Source organism: Oncorhynchus clarkii, chromosome 9 (genome assembly GCF_045791955.1).
Source record: "Oncorhynchus clarkii lewisi isolate Uvic-CL-2024 chromosome 9, UVic_Ocla_1.0, whole genome shotgun sequence".
Classification (NCBI taxonomy): domain Eukaryota; kingdom Metazoa; phylum Chordata; class Actinopteri; order Salmoniformes; family Salmonidae; genus Oncorhynchus; species Oncorhynchus clarkii.
In genome coordinates this window covers 11,383,966-11,402,293 of record NC_092155.1, presented here as the reverse complement: position 1 = coordinate 11,402,293, position 18,328 = coordinate 11,383,966, and the positions used below count along the sequence as shown (strand labels likewise).

At 47.1% G+C, this 18,328-nt stretch overlaps 1 protein-coding gene across 10 annotated transcripts in view; it reads left to right on the top strand.

Moving 5' to 3' along the window:
- LOC139415879 (phosphatidylinositol-binding clathrin assembly protein-like) overlaps window positions 1-18,328 on the top strand; it is a 67,544-nt gene that overhangs the window by 26,086 nt on the left and 23,130 nt on the right. For all 10 annotated transcript variants that reach the window (XM_071164023.1, XM_071164022.1, XM_071164020.1 and 7 more), the window contains exons 3-7: window positions 12,832-12,907; window positions 13,166-13,268; window positions 13,700-13,793; window positions 13,991-14,102; window positions 17,500-17,606. In XM_071164023.1, coding sequence (XP_071020124.1) covers window positions 12,832-12,907; window positions 13,166-13,268; window positions 13,700-13,793; window positions 13,991-14,102; window positions 17,500-17,606 — 492 coding nt within the window. The remainder of the gene's footprint in view (window positions 1-12,831; window positions 12,908-13,165; window positions 13,269-13,699; window positions 13,794-13,990; window positions 14,103-17,499; window positions 17,607-18,328) is intronic.

The window sequence follows — 18,328 nt, the reverse complement described above, 5'->3', positions numbered from 1 at the left end:
ATTCAGGACATAAAGTTAATTTCTTAGCCACATTGCAGTATTAAGTGTCATGTTGCAAACAGGATGTGTGTTTTGTAACATTTTTTGTTCTGTACAGACTTCCTTTATTTCACCCAGTCATTTAGCTTAGTATTGTGCAATGTTGTTGATTTCATCCTCAGTTTTCTGATATCACAGCCATTAAACTCTTACCTGTTTATAAAGTCAACATTGGCCTCATGTTGAAATCCCTGCTTGGTTTTTGTTCTACCAATGGGTGCCCTTTGCGAGGCATTGGAAAGACCTCCCTTGTCTTTGTGGTTGAATCTGTGCTTGAAATTCACTACTTGACTTTTATTTATTTTACCTTTACTTTACTAGGCAAGTCAGTTAAGAACAAATTATTATTTTCAATGACGGCCTAGGAACAGTGGGTTAACAGGCAGTTAGCCTTGTTCGGGGGCAGCTCGGGGATTCGAAGTCCAACGCTCTAACCACTAGGCTACCCTGCTGCCCCTACACTCTAACCACTAGGCTACCCTGCCGCCTCTACACTCTAACCACTAGGCTACCCTGCCGCCTCTACACTCTAACCACTAGGCTACCCTGCCTCTACACTCTAACCACTAGGCTACCCTGCCACCTCTACACTCTAACCACTAGGCTACCCTGCCTCTACACTCTAACCACTAGGCTACCCTGCCGCCTCTACACTCTAACCACTAGGCTACCCTGCCGCCCCTACACTCTAACCACTAGGCTACCCTGCCGCCTCTACACTCTAACCACTAGGCTACCCTGCCTCTACACTCTAACCACTAGGCTACCCTGCCGCCTCTACACTCTAACCACTAGGCTACCCTGCTGCCTCTACACTCTAACCACTAGGCTACCCTGCCGCCTCTACACTCTAACCACTAGGCTACCCTGCCGCCTCTACACTCTAACCACTAGGCTACCCTGCCGCCTCTACACTCTAACCACTAGGCTACCCTGCCGCCTCTACACTCTAACCACTAGGCTACCCTGCCGCCTCTACACTCTAACCACTAGGCTACCCTGCCGCCTCTACACTCTAACCACTAGGCTACCCTGCCGCCTCTACGCTCTAACCACTAGGCTACCCTGCCGCCTCTACGCTCTAACCACTAGGCTACCCTGCTGCATGTGTCGGGTACAGAGATGTCGTAGTTATACAAAAATCATTTGACCCATATTATTGGACACTGGATGAGTCCATGCAATTTATAATGTGATTTATTAAGCACATTGTTACTCCTGAACTTATTCAGGCTTGCCATAACAAAGGGGTTGAGTACGTATTGACTCAAGACACTTCAGCTTTGAGTCGTTTAATTTCTAAAAATGTTCTACAAACAAAATTCCACTTTGACCTCATGAGGTATTTTGTGTAGGTCAGTGACACCATCTCAACTGAATCCCACTTTGTAACACAACAACACGTGGAAAAGTTAAAAGGTGTGAATACCTTCTGTCGGCATTAAACCGATAGTCTTGTTTTCCGGAAAATGTTTTTGCTTTTCATGGACGAGAACAAGCATTAATGTCGAGCCCTACACACACACACACACACACACACACACACACACACACACACACACACACACACACACACACACACACACTGACAACTTGATGTCCAAAATATATTAATTTAATGTCAGTAACGTTAGCTATAATACTTAAAGTCAAGCTGGTCCCATTCTCCCATATCCCTCATACTCATACACACACTCACACACCACACACACTCATACTCATACACACACTCACACACCACACACACTCATACATACACACACTCACACACCACACACCACACACCACACACACCACACACACTCATACTCATACACACACTCACACACCACACACACTCACACACCACACACACTCATACACACACTCACACACACTCATACTCATACAGACACACACACAGACACACACACAGACACACACACAGACACACACACAGACACACACACAGACACACACACAGACACACACACAGACTGTGACGTAGAAGTCCGTCACTGGCCGCGGGCAGCATTTGGTTCTTTAACGCACACACATATTCACCACTCCTCCCTGCGCCATTATACCATAAGTTAACAATGTGGGTCGACACACAATTTAACTTCTGTCTTGGTGCAGGCATTTCACACTTGTCAATGTTCATATTTGAGAGATAGAATAATTGTTATACTTATCAATGTTGTGGATGGGCGCATTGTTTGTTTGTTCTGTTCCTCTCTCTCCATCTCTGTAGCTTCCGGGTATGCTGGAAAAGGACCCGAGCTAAGGGAATTGGGTTGGCTTTATAGTGCCTGTCCCAAATGGCTCATTAATGCATATGGGCATATTGAAAGATATTGTCAGTAGTGATGTAATGTTGTAAATGTTATGTTGTGATATTGTTTAAAACCGTGTTGCAATGTATATCCTTTAGTATGTTTAGTTCATGGAAAATGTAGGTTTGTATTGTTAATTGATTAATTAATTAGGGTTAATTGTTCTGAGGGGAGGGGTTAGCCCTATAAAAGGAGCCTCTCTCCAGTCTCTAAGGGGGATTTTTTGGATTGAGCTGTGGATGGGGCAGCATTGTTTTTAAGCTGTCCCATAAGGTAGACGTTGTTTTCTGTTCCGGAATCACTTGTAAATAAACACCTTTGCACAGAAGAACTTTTGCGGTTCCGCCATCTTTTTATTTTTATAGAGGTTAGGTTATCCAGTTTAGCCATCTGGCCTACTCTACGTGACACAGACTCACTCACACAGACACTCAGACTCACTCACACAGACACTCAGACTCACTCACACAGACACTGACTCACTTAGACACACTCACTCAAACGCACACAGACACTCACTCACACAGACACACTCACTCACACAGACACACAGACACTCAGACACTCACTCAGACAGACACTCATACACAGACACTCATATACACACACACACACACACACTCATACACACACTCACACAGACTCGCACAGACACAGACTCGCACAGACACGGACTCGCACAGACACGGACTCGCACAGACACGGACTCGCACAGACACGGACTCGCACAGACACGGACTCGCACAGACACGGACTCGCACAGACACGGACTCGCACAGACACGGACTCGCACAGACACGGACTCGCACAGACACAGACTCGCACTCACACAGACTCGCACTCACACAGACACGCACTCACACAGACACGCACTCACACAGACACGCACTCACACAGACACGCACTCACACAGACACACAGACACCCACTCACACAGACACCCACTCACACAGACACACACTCACACAGACTCACACTCACACAGACTCACACACTCACACAGACTCACACTCACACAGACTCACACTCACACAGACTCACACTCACACAGACTCACACTCACACAGACTCACACTCACACAGACACACAGACACACACAGACACACAGACACACACAGACACTCACACAGACACACACTCACACAGACACACACTCACACAGACACACACTCACACAGACACACACTCACACACACACTCACTCACAGACACACACTCACTCACACAGACACACACTCACTCACTCACACAGACTCTCACTCACACAGACTCTCACTCACACAGACTCTCACTCACACAGACTCTCACTCACACAGACTCTCACTCACACAGACTCTCACTCACACAGACTCACACTCACAGACTCACACTCACAGACTCACACTCACACAGACTCACACACAGACTCACACACACACAGACTCACACACACACAGACACACTCACTCACACACAGACACACTCACTCACACACAGACACACTCACTCACACACAGACACACTCACTCACACACAGACTCACACACAGACTCACACACAGACTCACACACAGACTCACACACAGACTCACACACAGACTCACACACAGACACAGACACACTCACTCACACACAGACACACTCACTCACACACAGACACACTCACTCACACACAGACACACTCACTCACACACAGACTCACTCACACAGACTCTCACTCACACAGACTCTCACTCACACAGACTCTCACTCACACAGACTCTCACTCACACAGACTCACACTCACACAGACTCACACTCACACAGACTCACACTCACACAGACTCACACACAGACTCACACACACACAGACACACTCACTCACACACAGACACACTCACTCACACACAGACACACTCACTCACACACAGACTCTCACACACACAGACTCACTCACACAGACTCACTCACACAGACACACTTTTGATTAGTGTTGGTCTTCAAGTTGTAGAAGTCAGAAGTGCAGCGTTCTATTCCAGCACTGCAATCAGTTTCTGCAGACAGAGTGTCAGGGGAGTTACAAATGCTTGTACTTCCTAGAATGATTTGTGAACCCCTCATTCTAAAATGGATTGTGAACCCTTCGTTCTAGAATGGATTGTGAACCCCTCGTTCTAGAATGGGATTGTGAACCCCTCGTTCTAGAATGGGATTGTGAACCCCTCGTTCTAGAATGGGATTGTGAACCCCTCGTTCTAGAATGGGATTGTGAACCCCTCGTTCTAGAATGGATTGTGAACCCCTCGTTCTAGAATGGATTGTGAACCCCTCGTTCTAGAATGGGATTGTGAACCCCTCGTTCTAGAATGGGATTGTGAACCCCTCGTTCTAGAATGGGATTGTGAACCCCTCGTTCTAGAATGGGATTGTGAACCCCTCGTTCTAGAATGGGATTGTGAACCCCTCGTTCTAGAATGGGATTGTGAACCCCTCATTCTAGAATGGGATTGTGAACCCCTCGTTCTAGAATGGGATTGTGAACCCCTCGTTCTAGAATGGGATTGTGAACCCCTCGTTCTAGAATGGGATTGTGAACCCCTCGTTCTAGAATGGGATTGTGAACCCCTCGTTCTAGAATGGGATTGTGAACCCCTCGTTCTAGAATGGGATTGTGAACCGCTCGTTCTTGTTTAGCATATTGGCCCTGTGTGGTAATAATAGCTTTTTATAAAGTAGGTGTCTGACTCGCACCACTGACCAGCTCTCTTCTCTCCCTCCCTCTTTCCTTTCTGCCTTCTGGGGAAATGCATGGTATTTTTCATCTGGAGTAAACGTCCGTTACTAATCGATAGAGGTGCGTGTGTGTAAGAGTTTAGATCAGCGTCACTAACAGTGAGTCATTGTGGCTGCATCATCGACCCTGTCGTACAGATTTCCTACACCAACGTGTGTGTGTGTGTGTGTGTGTGTGTTGGGGTTGTCATCGTACAGGTCATCGGTAGTTCTGCCACAGTGGCAACACCATTACCTGCCCCCCCTTCACGACCACACACACACACACACACACACACACACTGTCACACCTCCCGGCAAACAAGCTACATTGAACGAAATATAAACGTGACATGTAAAGTGTTGGTCCCATTTTTCATGAGCCGAATACAAAGATCCCAGAAATGTTCCATACGCACAACAAGCTTATTTCTAACGGGTTTTTAGCACAAATGTGTTTACATCCCTGTTAGTGAGCACTTCTCCTTTGCCAAGATAATCCATCCACCTGACAGGTGTGGTATATCAAACTCATTAAACAACACACGATCATTACACAGGTGCACCTTGTGCTGGGGACAATAAAAGGCCACTCTCTAAAATGTGCAGTTAAGTCACAATACAATGCCACAGATGTTTTAAGGAAGCGTGCAATTGGTATTCTGACTGCAGGAATGTCTACCAGAGCTGTTGCCAGAGAATGGAATGTTTCTTTACCATAAGCCGCCTCCAATGTTGTTTTAGAACATTTGTACGTCCAACCGGCCTCACAACCACAGACCACCTGTAACCACACCAGCCCAGGACCTCCACATGCGGCTTCTTCACCTGCGGGATCGTCTGAGACCAGCCACCTGGACAGCTGATGAAAGTGTTGGTTTTCACAACCCTAAGAATATCTGCACAAACGATCAGAAACCGGCCCCGGGAAGCTCATTTGTGTGGTCTTTGTCCTTACCGGGGTCTTGACCTGACTGCAGTTCAGTGTTGTAAACGACTTCAGTGGGAAAATGTTCACCTTCGATGGAGCACGCTGGAGAAAGTGTGCCTCTTCACGGATGAATCCCGGTTTCAAATGTACCAGGCAGATGGCAGACCCTGTGTATGGTGTCTCGTTTGCTGATGTCAACATTGCGCCCCATGGTGGTGGTTGTGGTATGGGCAGGCATAAGCTATGGCCAATGAACGCAATTTCATTTTATCTTTGGCAATTTGAATACACAGATATACCTTATTGAGATCCTGAGGCCCATTGTCGTGCCATTCATCCTCCGCCATCACCTCATGTTTCAGCATGATAATACAAGGCCCCATGTCGCAAGGATCTGAACACGATTCCTGGAAGCTGAAAATGTCCCAGTTCTTCCATGGCCTGCATACTCACCAGACATACAGTACCTGTCAAAAGTTTGGACACACCTACTCATTTCAGGATCTTTTATTTTTACTATTTTCAACATTGTAGAATAGTAGGGAGGACATCGAAACTATGAAATAAGTCTTTACATACTCTTGGCATTCTTTAAATCAGCTTCATGAGGTAGTCACCTGGAATGCATTGCAATTAACAGGCATGCCTTAAAAGTTCATATGTGGAATTTCTTTCCTTAATGCTTTTGAGCCAATCAGTTGTGTTGTGACAAGGTAGGGGTGGTATACAGATGATAGCCCTATTTGGTAAAATACCAAGTCCATATTATGGCAAGAACAGCTCAAATAAGCAAAGAGAAACAACAGTCCATCACTTTAAGACATGAAGGTCAGTCCATTGCAGAACATTTCGATAACTTAAGTTTCTTCAAGTGCAGTCGCAAAAACAATCAATCACTATGAAGAAACTGTCTCTCTCATGAGGACCGCCACAGGAAAGGAAGACCCATAGTTACCTCTCCTGCAGAGGATACGTTCATTAGAGTTAAGTGCACTTCAGCTTGCAGCCCAAATAAATGCTTCACAGAGTGAAGTAACAGACACATCTCGACATCAACTGTTCAGTGGAGACTGTGAATCTGGGTTTCATGATTGAATTGTTGCTGCAAAGAAAAACACTACTAAAGGACACCAATAAGAAGAGACTTGCTTGGGCCAAGAAGCAGGAGCGATGGACATTAGACTGGTGGAAATCTGTCCTTTTGGTCTGATGACTCCAAATTTGAGAGATTTGGTTCCAATCGCCGTGTCTTTGTGACGCAGAGTGTGTAGAACGAGACACCATACACAGGCTACCCTAGAATCTTTTTTTTGGTTACTTCATGATTCCATATGTGTCATTTCATAGTTTTGATTATTCTACAATAAATTAACCCTTGAATGAGTAGGTGTTCAAACTTTTAACTGCTACTGACCCCCATTGAGCATGTTTGGGATGCTCTGGATCGACCTGTATGACCGACTGTTCCAGGTCCCGCCAATATCCAGCAACTTCACACAGCCATTGAAGAGGAGTGGGACAACAGGCCACAATCAACAGCCTGATCAACTCTATGTGAAGGAGATTTGTCACCCTGCGTGAGGCAAATGGTGGTCACACCACGTACTGACTGGTTTTCTGATTCACGCCCAAGGTATCTGTAACCAACTGATGCATAGCTCTAGTCCCAGTCATGTGAAATCCATAGATCAGGGCCTTTTTTTTCATTTAACTGAATTCCCAATATGAGCTAAACCTCAGTAAAATCTTTGAATTTGTTGCATGTTTGTATGTATGTATTTTTTGCTATTGCTCGACTGAAGAAATCTCGGTCGACCAACAGCCTATTGTCCAGACATTCGACCGGTCGACTGAATGGATTCAGCTCTTTAACCCTAACCGTTTCTCACAGTCACATCTCTTAGCTCTCACCCCCTCTGTCATTAAGCTATCCTACCACTCCAACTTCCTCTCTATATCCTTTGATGCAATCCGTAGGGTACTACGTTGTGTGTGTGTGTGTGTGTGTGTGTGTGTGTTATTTTATATATAAAACACCATTTTTTTTTCTCTCCTTAGTTTTTTCAGTTAATATAAACTTCTGTCGTCAGGTGCTCTTTGGTTTCCGTGGTAACTGCAAACTTTTCTCCGAAAGAAACAAACGTCTTTTAAGACGCATTCCTTTCTCTTTTTATTTGCTTGTAACTTTTTGAGTCTAGTTACTTTCACAAAAATCGTAAGCAGAAACAGCAATTCCTTTTGTAAGTATTTTATTTATAGTTTTGAAAAGAGGACACGGGGTAAAGATGAGATTTACCCAAAGAGACTGAACTAGAGAGGGATTGGTTTAATGAGTTCTATAGCTAGCTAGTTTTTGAACCAGAGCGAGAGAGGGATGGGGGGGGTGGGGGGGGGGCGAGACGGATAGAGGGAGGGGGCGGGGAGGGGGGCGCGAGACGGATAGAGGGAGGGGGCGGGGAGGGGGGCGCAAGACGGATCGAGAGAGGGGGCGGGGAGGGGGGCGCGAGACGGATCGAGAGAGAGGGCGGGGAGGGGGGCGCGAGACGGATCGAGAGAGGGCGGGGAGGGGGGCGCGAGACGGATAGAGGGAGGGGAGGGGGGCGCGAGACGGATCGAGAGAGGACGGGGAGGGGGGCGCGAGACGGATCGAGAGGGCGGGGAGGGGGGCGCGAGACGGATAGAGAGAGAGGGAGACAGAAATGCGAAGAGTGAACGAGAGAGAGAGGGAGAGAGGTCAGTTAGAGCGAGGGCTTTCTCATTGAAGACTCAGATGTCTTAATAATAGATGTCGTTTTCCCTCTGACACAGTCGACCGTTATTCCAACATTAATTATTTGACGGGCTAGTAGACTGCTTCTGAATCCGTTTCAAGGCCTCTCCGCTTCCCCTCTTCTCCCCCCCTCCTCTCAAATCAAATGTTATTGGTCACATGGTTAGCAGATGTTATTGGTCACATACACATGGTTAGCAGATGTTATTGGTCACATACACACGGTTAGCAGATGTTATTGGTCACATACACACGCTTAGCAGATGGTTATTGGTCACATACACATGGTTAGCAGATGTTATTGGTCACATACACACGGTTAGCAGATGTTATTGGTCACATACACACGCTTAGCAGATGGTTATTGGTCACATACACATGGTTAGCAGATGTTACTGGTCACATGGTTAGCAGATGTTACTGGTCACATGGTTAGCAGATGTTACTGGTCACATGGTTAGCAGATGTTACTGGTCACATGGTTAGCAGATGTTATTGGTCACATGGTTAGCAGATGTTACTTGTCACATACGCATGGTTAGCAGATGTTACTGCGAGTGTAGCGAAATGCTTGTGCTTCTAGTTCTGACAATGCAGTAATATCAAGTAATCTAACAATTCCACAACTACCTAATACACACATCTAAAGGGAAGAATATGTAAACTCAGCAAAAAAAAAAAGAGTCCCCTTTTCAGGACCCTGTCTTTCAAAGATAATTTGTAAAAATCCAAATAACTTCACAGATCTTTATTGTGAAGTGTTTCCCATGCTTGTTCAATGAACCATAAACAATTAATAAACATGCACCTGTGGAACGGTCATTAAAAGACAATAACAGCTTACAGACGGTAGGCAATAAAAGTCAGTTATGAAAACTTAGGACACTAAAGTGGCCTTTCTACTGACTGAAAAACACTAAAAGAAAGATGCCCAGGGTCCCTGCTCATCTGTGTGAATGTGCTTTAGGCATGCTGCAAGGAGGCATGAGGACTGCAAATATGGCCTGGGCAATAACTTGCAATGTCCGTACTGTGAGATGCCTAAGACAGCGCTACAGGGAGACAGGACGGACAGCTGATCGTCCTCGCAGTGGCAGACCACGTGTAACAACACCTGCACAGGATCGGTACATCCGAACATTACACCTGCAGGACAGGTACAGGATGGAAACAACAACTGCCCGAGTTACACCAGGAACGCACAATCCCTCCATCAGTGCTCAGACTGTCCGCAATAGGCTGAGCGAGGCTGGACTGAGGGCTTGTAGGCCTGTTGTAAGGCAGGTCCTCACCAGACATCACCGGCAGCAACGTCACCTATGGGCACAAACCCACCGTCGCTGGACCAGACAGGACTGGCAAAAAGTGCTCTTCACTGACAAGTCGCGGTTTTGTCTCACCAGGTCTGATGGTCGGATTCTCGTTTATCGTCGAAGGAATGAGCGTTACACTGAGGCCTGTACTCTGGAGCGGGAGCGATTTGGAGGTGGAGGGTCCGTCATGGTCGGGGGGGTGTTGCAGCATCATCAGACTGAGCTTGTTGTCATTGCAGGCAATCTCAGCGCTGTGCGTTACAGGGAAGACATCCTCCTCCCTAATGTGGTAACCTTCCTGCAGGCTCATCCTGACATGACCCTCCAGCATGACAATGCCACCAGCCATACTGCTCGTCTGTGTGTGATTTCCTGCAAGACAGGAATGTCAGTGTTCTGCCATGGCCAGCGAATAGCCCGGATCTCAATCCCATTGAGCACATCTGGGACCTGTTGGATCGGAGGGTGAGGCCTAAGGCCATTCCCCCCAGAAATGTCTGGGAACTTGCAGGTGCCTTGGTGGAAGAGTGTGGTAACATCTCACAGCAAGAACTGGCAAATCTGGTGCAGTCCATGAGGAGGAGATGCACTGCAGTACTTAGTATCTGGTGTGGCCACCAGCTGCATTGACTTACTTTTGATTTTGACCCCCCCTTTGTTCAGGGACACATTATTCCATTTCTGTTTGTCACATGTCTGGGGAACTTGTTCAGTTTATGTCTCAGCTCTTGAATCTTGTTATGTTCATTACACATGTTAAGTTTTCTGAAGATTAACACAGTTGCCAGTGAGAGGACGTTTCTTTTTGCTGAGTTTACATATAAATATACTGAGCGGCATAGGCCCCTCCCTTCTCTCTTCTCATCAATCTGCAGGCTGTGGCAGTGGAGAGGTTCCCATGTCTCCATCTTGGAACTATTCAACCCATTTGATGCATATCAATTGGATTTAATCAAGTTGAGTGAACGCTCCAATGAAAGCAATACTCATGAATTCTCTCTGATCTATAAGATCACATGAGCTCTGGGCCAATTGTGTTGTGTGGTCCTGTTGCACTCTCTCTTTCTTCTACTCTCGCTCACTCTTTCCTTTCTGCTCTCTTGCTCGCTCTCCGCTCCTCTCTCTCTCCGCTCCTCTCTCTCTCCGCTCCTCTCTCTCTCCGCTCCTCTCTCTCTCCGCTCCTCTCTCTCTCCGCTCCTCTCTCTCTCCGCTCCTCTCTCTCTCCGCTCCTCTCTCTCTCTTCTCCGCTCCTCTCTCCCCTCTCTCTCTTCTCTCTCCTCTCTCTTTCATCTCTCTCTCTTTCTCCTCTCTCTTTCTCCTCCTCTCTCTCTCTCTGCTTCTCTCTCTCCGCTCCTCTCTCTTTCTCCTCTCTTTCTTCTCTTTCTCCTCTCTCTCTTTCTCCTCTCTCTTTCTTCTCTCTCTCCGCTCCTTTCTCTTTCCTCTCTCTCTCCGCTCCTCTCTCTCTTTCTTCTCTCTCTCCGCTCCTCTCTCTTTCTTCTCTCTCTTTCTCCTCTCTCTCTTTCTCCTCTCTCTTTCCTCTCTCTTTCTCCTCTCTCTCTTTCTTCTCTTTCTCCTCTCTCTCTTTCTCCTCTCTCTTTCTTCTCTCTCTCCGCTCCTCTCTCTTTCTCCTCTCTCTCATTCCTCTCTGTCCTCCGCTCCTCTTTCTTCTCTCTCTGCTCCTCTCTCTCATTCCTCTCTCTCATTCCTCTCTCTCTGCGCCTCTCTCTCCGCTCTTCTTTCTCTGCGCCTCTCTCTGCTCCTCTCTTTCTCTGCGCCTCTCTCTCCGCGCTCTTTCCTCTCTTTCTTCGCCTCTCTCTCCGCGCTCTTTCTTCTCTCTTTCCTCTCTCTCTTTCCGCTCTCTTTCTTCTCTCTGCTTCTCTCTTTCCGCTCTCTCCGCTCCTCTCTTTCTCCTCTCTTTCTCCTCTTTCTTCTCTCTCTCTCCGCTCCTCTCACTCCTCTCTCTCTCTCCTCTTTCCTCTCACTCTCTCCACTCCCCTCTCTCCGCTCTCTTTCCTCTCGCTCTCTCTGTTCCTCTCTCTCCGCTCTCTTTCCTCTCGCTTCCTCTCGCATTTGCCACAGGCCAAATGCTTAGTTAGCTATACACACACGCGTGCAATCACAGATGCACACACCCAATCCACAGAGCACGTTTTTCTCAGCTCTCATACCAGTCCTTAAAAAAAAAAACTCATGACAACATCTTCCTAATTACTCTGATAAATGCTGGAGAGAGAGAATAAGATCAAGGTCAGTTTCTAGTCCTTCCATGTTTTCTTAGGGGAGTTCATTGTCTGTCACAGAAGTGTGATGGATATTAGAAGAGTGTCGTGTGAATCCCCCGCATTCTGAGATGCTCCGTCTGAACCAGGAACGCCGGGATAGATGGGGAACATCAGCTAGGAACGTTGATGTTCCAGACTGCTCATGTCTCAGCAGAGCGCGCCTCTTTCCCGGGAATTCCCAGCCTTGTGTGTGTGTGTGTGTGTCCCTCATCCCTGCCAATTGAATGTAGTCCATGTTGATACTTGAAGAGATGGGATGCATCTTAAATAGCATCCTGTTCCCTAAATGGCGCAGTCGTTGTATTAAGAGCCCTATGGGCCCAGGCTGAAGTAGTGAATAGGGTGGTATTTTGGACACGCACATGGGATTTCTCTGACCCCGTTTTAGTCAGGAACTCTTTAATTCTGACCTGAGACTTCTGCCTTTTTTTTCTCCTTCCATTTTTCTCAGCGTCTTATCCAGTATCTGGCTTCTAGAAACACCCTCTTCAACTTGAACAACTTCTTGGACAAAGGTGCTTTGCAAGGTATGATATGTGCTACAACACACTTACTAGCGCATTATTCCACACGTGCGCACACACGGCTTTGGTCTCAGATTCTCTCCATTTTAGTGGGGTGGGAGAGGTTTCACTGGGGGTACTGTGGTGGTTTCCATCAAATGAGGTTGGCTCAAAGGCTCTCTCTCTCTCTCTCTCTCGTTTTTTCTCTCTCTTGTTTTTTCTCTCTCGTTCTTTCTCTCTCTCGTTCTTTCTCTCTCTCGTTCTTTCTCGTTCTCTCTCCAGGTTATGACATGTCTACGTTCATCCGTCGGTACAGCCGCTATCTGAATGAGAAGGCCATGTCTTACAGACTGGTGGCTGTGGACTTTACCAAGATGAAGAGAGGGTAGGACACAATAGTTCATATATACAGCCTGCTAGGACTGTACCAGGCCGGCCTGCTAGTACTGTACCGGGCCGGCCTGCTAGGACTGTAGCGGGCCGGCCTGCTGAGCCTACTAGGACTGTACCGGGCTGGCCTGCTAGGACTGTAGCGGGCCGGCCTGCTGAGCCTACTAGGACTGTCCCGGGCCGGCCTGCTGAGCCTACTAGGACTGTCCCGGGCTGGCCTGCTGAGCCTACTAGGACTGTCCCGGGCCGGCCTGCTGAGTCTACTAGGACTGTACCGGGCTGGCCTGCTAGGACTGTCCCGGGCCGGCCTGCTGAGCCAAGTTGAGTCAGCCCAGTACGAGTCAGGCTGCCTCTATGTAATGAACCTGCCACTACCAGCTGGTCCAGGAAAAGGAAACTAACTACAAATGTGTGTGTATTTTCCAGGATTGACGGTGTGATGCGCACCATGAGCACAGAGAAGCTCATCAAGACGTTACCGATTATCCAGAACCAACTAGACGCACTGTTAGACTTCCAGGTAAGTGTGTGTTCAACGGAATGTGTGTGTATATAGTGGGAGAGATGTGAACTGACGTTTCATTTTGTGATTTTTGGAGATCGAGAAATATGTTTTTGAAATGATTCTCTTCCTCCCTCTTTCCTCCTCCTCGGCCCGCTCCTTCTTCCCCTCTTCATCCTCCCCCTCTCCATCCCTGTCTCCCTGTCTCCGTCCAGGCCAACCCTAATGAGTTAACTAACGGAGTCATCAATGCAGCCTTCATGCTGCTGTTTAAAGACTCCATCCGTCTGTTTGCTGCCTACAACGAGGGTGTCATCAACCTACTGGGTAAGGACAGGTCTAGAATCAGATTTAACCATTATTTCTTGCTGAGTAAAGGAATAAGGATTATCAACTCGATTCGGCTGCAGGCTGATTTTATTACAAATAAAAATGATTGAGTGGATGTACGGGAGTCCGGAACATAATTACAAATCATTTGGAGACTGCAATTTGACCAAGAATCCCAAACGGATATAATATTTGACTAAAACATGATCATTTTCAAACCTTGCTTACGATTGTATACGATTACGTGTCTCCATTGGGAATAGTTGGGAACAGATTTAAAAAATGTGAAATCACTTGGAGATGATTTCCTGTTCTTTTATGTCCTTGTTTTTCTCCGAAAACTTGGAGGGGCGAGTTAATCTACCGGCGGGCTGAAGTCGCCCCCCGGGGCACCAGTTGGGGAACCTTAGTACACAGACCCCTCTTAGACACCGACATGTTGGGGAACCCTCTTAGACACTGACATGTTGGGGAACCCTCTTAGACACTGACATGTTGGGGAACCCTAGTACACAGACCCCTCTTAGACACTGACATGTTGGGGAACCCTAGTACACAGACCCCTCTTAGACACCAACATGTTGGGGAACCCTCTTAGACACTGACATGTTGGGGAACCCTAGTACACAGACCCCTCTTAGACACTGACATGTTGGGGAACCCTAGTACACAGACACCTCTTAGACACTGACATGTTGGGGAACCCTAGTACACAGACACCTCTTAGACACTGACATGTTGGGGAACCCTAGTATACAGACACCTCTTAGACACTGACATGTTGGGGAACCCTCTTAGACACTGACATGTTGGGGAACCCTAGTACACAGACCCCTCTTAGACACTGACATGTTGGGGAACCCTAGTACACAGACCCCTCTTAGACACGGACATGTTGGGGAACCCTAGTACACAGACACCTCTTAGACACTGACATGTTGGGGAACCCTAGTATACAGACACCTCTTAGACACTGACATGTTGGGGAACCCTACTACACAGACACCTCTTAGACACTGACATGTTGGGGAACCCTCTTAGACACTGACATGTTGGGGAACCCTAGTACACAGACCCCTCTTAGACACTGACATGTTGGGGAACCCTAGTACACAGACCCCTCTTAGACACTGACATGTTGGGGAACCCTAGTACACAGACACCTCTTAGACACTGACATGTTGGGGAACCCTAGTATACAGACACCTCTTAGACACTGACATGTTGGGGAACCCTACTACACAGACACCTCTTAGACACTGACATGTTGGGGAACCCTAGTATACAGAACCCTCTTAGACACCGACATGTTGGGGAACCCTAGTACACAGACACCTCTTAGACACTGACATGTTGGGGAACCCTAGTATACAGACACCTCTTAAACACTGACATGTTGGGGAACCCTCTTAGACACTGACATGTTGGGGAACCCTAGTATACAGACACCTCTTAGACACTGACATGTTGGGGAACCCTAGTATACAGACACCTCTTAGACACTGACATGTTGGGGAACCCTCTTAGACACTGACATGTTGGGGAACCCTAGTACACAGACACCTCTTAGACACTGACATGTTGGGGAACCCTAGTATACAGACACCTCTTAGACACTGACATGTTGGGGAACCCTCTTAGACACTGACATGTTGGGGAACCCTAGTACACAGAACCCTCTTAGACACCAACATGTTGGGGAACCCTAGTACACAGACACCTCTTAGACACTGACATGTTGGGGAACCCTAGTATACAGAACCCTCTTAGACACTGACATGTTGGGGAACCCTAGTATACAGACACCTCTTAGACACTGACATGTTGGGGAACCCTCTTAGACACTGACATGTTGGGGAACCCTCTTAGACACTGACATGTTGGGGAACCCTAGTATACAGACACCTCTTAGACACTGACATGTTGGGGAACCCTATTATACAGACACCTCTTAGACACTGACATGTTGGGGAACCCTATTATACAGACACCTCTTAGACACTGACATGTTGGGGAACCCTAGTATACAGAACCCTCTTAGACACTGACATGTTGGGGAACCCTCTTAGACACTGACATGTTGGGGAACCCTATTATACAGACACCTCTTAGACACTGACATGTTGGGGAACCCTAGTATACATGTAGACTGTGAGCTGGCAACTCTAGATTGGTACTGATGATAATTGTATGTAGACTGAGCTGTCATCTCTAGATTGGTACGGAGGGAGACTGAGCTGTCATCTCTAGATTGGTACGGAGGGAGACTGAGCTGTCATCTCTAGATTGGTACGGAGGGAGACTGAGCTGTCATCTCTAGATTGGTACGGAGGGAGACTGAGCTGTCATCTCTAGATTGGTACTGTTGATAATTGTATGTAGACTGAGCTGTCATCTCTAGATTGGTACTGTTGATAATTGTATGTAGACTGAGCTGTCAACTCTAGATTGGTACGGAGGGAGACTGAGCTGTCATCTCTAGATTGGTACTGTTGATAATTGTATGTAGACTGAGCTGTCATCTCTAGATTGGTACTGTTGATAATTGTATGTAGACTGAGCTGTCATCTCTAGATTGGTATGGAGGGAGACTGAGCTGTCATCTCTAGATTGGTACTGTTGATAATTGTATGTAGACTGAGCTGTCATCTCTAGATTGGTACTGTTGATACTTGTATGTAGACTGAGCTGTCATCTCTAGATTGGTACTGTTGATACTTGTATGTAGACTGAGCTGTCATCTCTAGATTGGTACTGGTGGCTGTTATCACATTGTGTTTCTTCTTGCAATGAGATTTAAAGTTCTTGTGCCAATTTGATGTGATTTTAAATCTGCAATGTTAGACTCTCAGACAGGGAATATCAATGAACACTACAGGTTGTCTATAGGCTGATGTGAGCTCCGCTGTCTAACGTGTGGGTGGGTGGGTGGGTGGGTGGGTGGGTGGGTGTAATGCTGTGGCTCTGTCTTGACAGGTTGAGATGTATTTCTGAGTGTCTCCCTCTACTAATGGCTTTTTTGTACTTTCCTCTCTTCTATTCTCTCTCTCTCCTGTCCTCTGTCTCTCCTGTCCTCTGTCTCTCCTGTCCTCTGTCTCTGCTTTCCTCTGTCTCTGCTGTCCTCTGTCTCTGCTGTGTCCTATCCTCTCTCTCTTTCTCGCTCTTTCTCTCTCTGCTCTCCTCTGTCTCTGCTGTCTCTCTGCTGTCTCCTATCCTCTCTCTCTCTCTCTGCTGTCTCCTATTCTCTCTCTCTCTCTCTCTCTCTCTCTCTCTCTCTCTGCTGTCTCTCTCTCTGTGTCTCTGTCTCTGCTGTCTCCTATCCTCTCTCTCTGTCTCTGCTGTCCTCTGTCTCTCCTGTCCTCTCTCTCTCTCTCTCTCTCTGTCTCTGTCTCAGAGAAGTATTTTGATCTGAAGAAGGGTCAGTGTAAAGAGGCGTTGGACATCTATAAGAAGTTCCTGTACAGGATGACCAAGCTGTCTGAGTTTCTCAAAGTAGCAGAGGTACACACGCACACTGTACGCAAACTCACAGGCCAAATCCTGCGTCCTCTCTCTCCGTCCTCTCTCGCCTACTTTTCAATAAGGTCAAAGGTAATCGAGGATAGGCGGCGAGGAGAGTGAACTAGGATGAAAATGCCCTTGTATGAAAGGAATGTTCGGGCGAATCATATCGGTGACCGTTGTTCGGTGTTGCGTTATGGTTATAAAAACCGTCAGACTACATGTTGAGGCGTGAGCTTTACAAAAATCACGTGAATTAAGGTCATGCCGGTTTTTTGAAGTCGCTGCAGTAGCATCTCACCAGCTGCATTGTGGGGGAACTATTTGTCAACCAGTCATCGGGGTGTTTTGGTTGACCCATTCAAATGTGGCCAAAGACTGAAACAGGAACCGACTTTGCTGTGATTGTAAAGCTACAGGACGTACAAATGACAGGGATATTTGAGACCTCTAACCAATGAATTGTACACAAGTTATGCCTCCAGTTTTAGTGTGTCATACGGAGGTACAGAGCGTTTATTTCCACATTAATTCAGTAAAAAGTTTAAAAACGGAAAGCAGCCGTGTTGACCTGAGTCTCTTCGGCTGTCGCAGATGCCCCTCCCCAGACTTTGGTTTAAGGTCTGCTTCGTTGGGCTTTACCTCCGGGACACCCCCAGTAGCTCCTCCACTCCCACATCAGGCAAATTACGTTTACTGGGGTGGATCCCAAAATAAAGGTG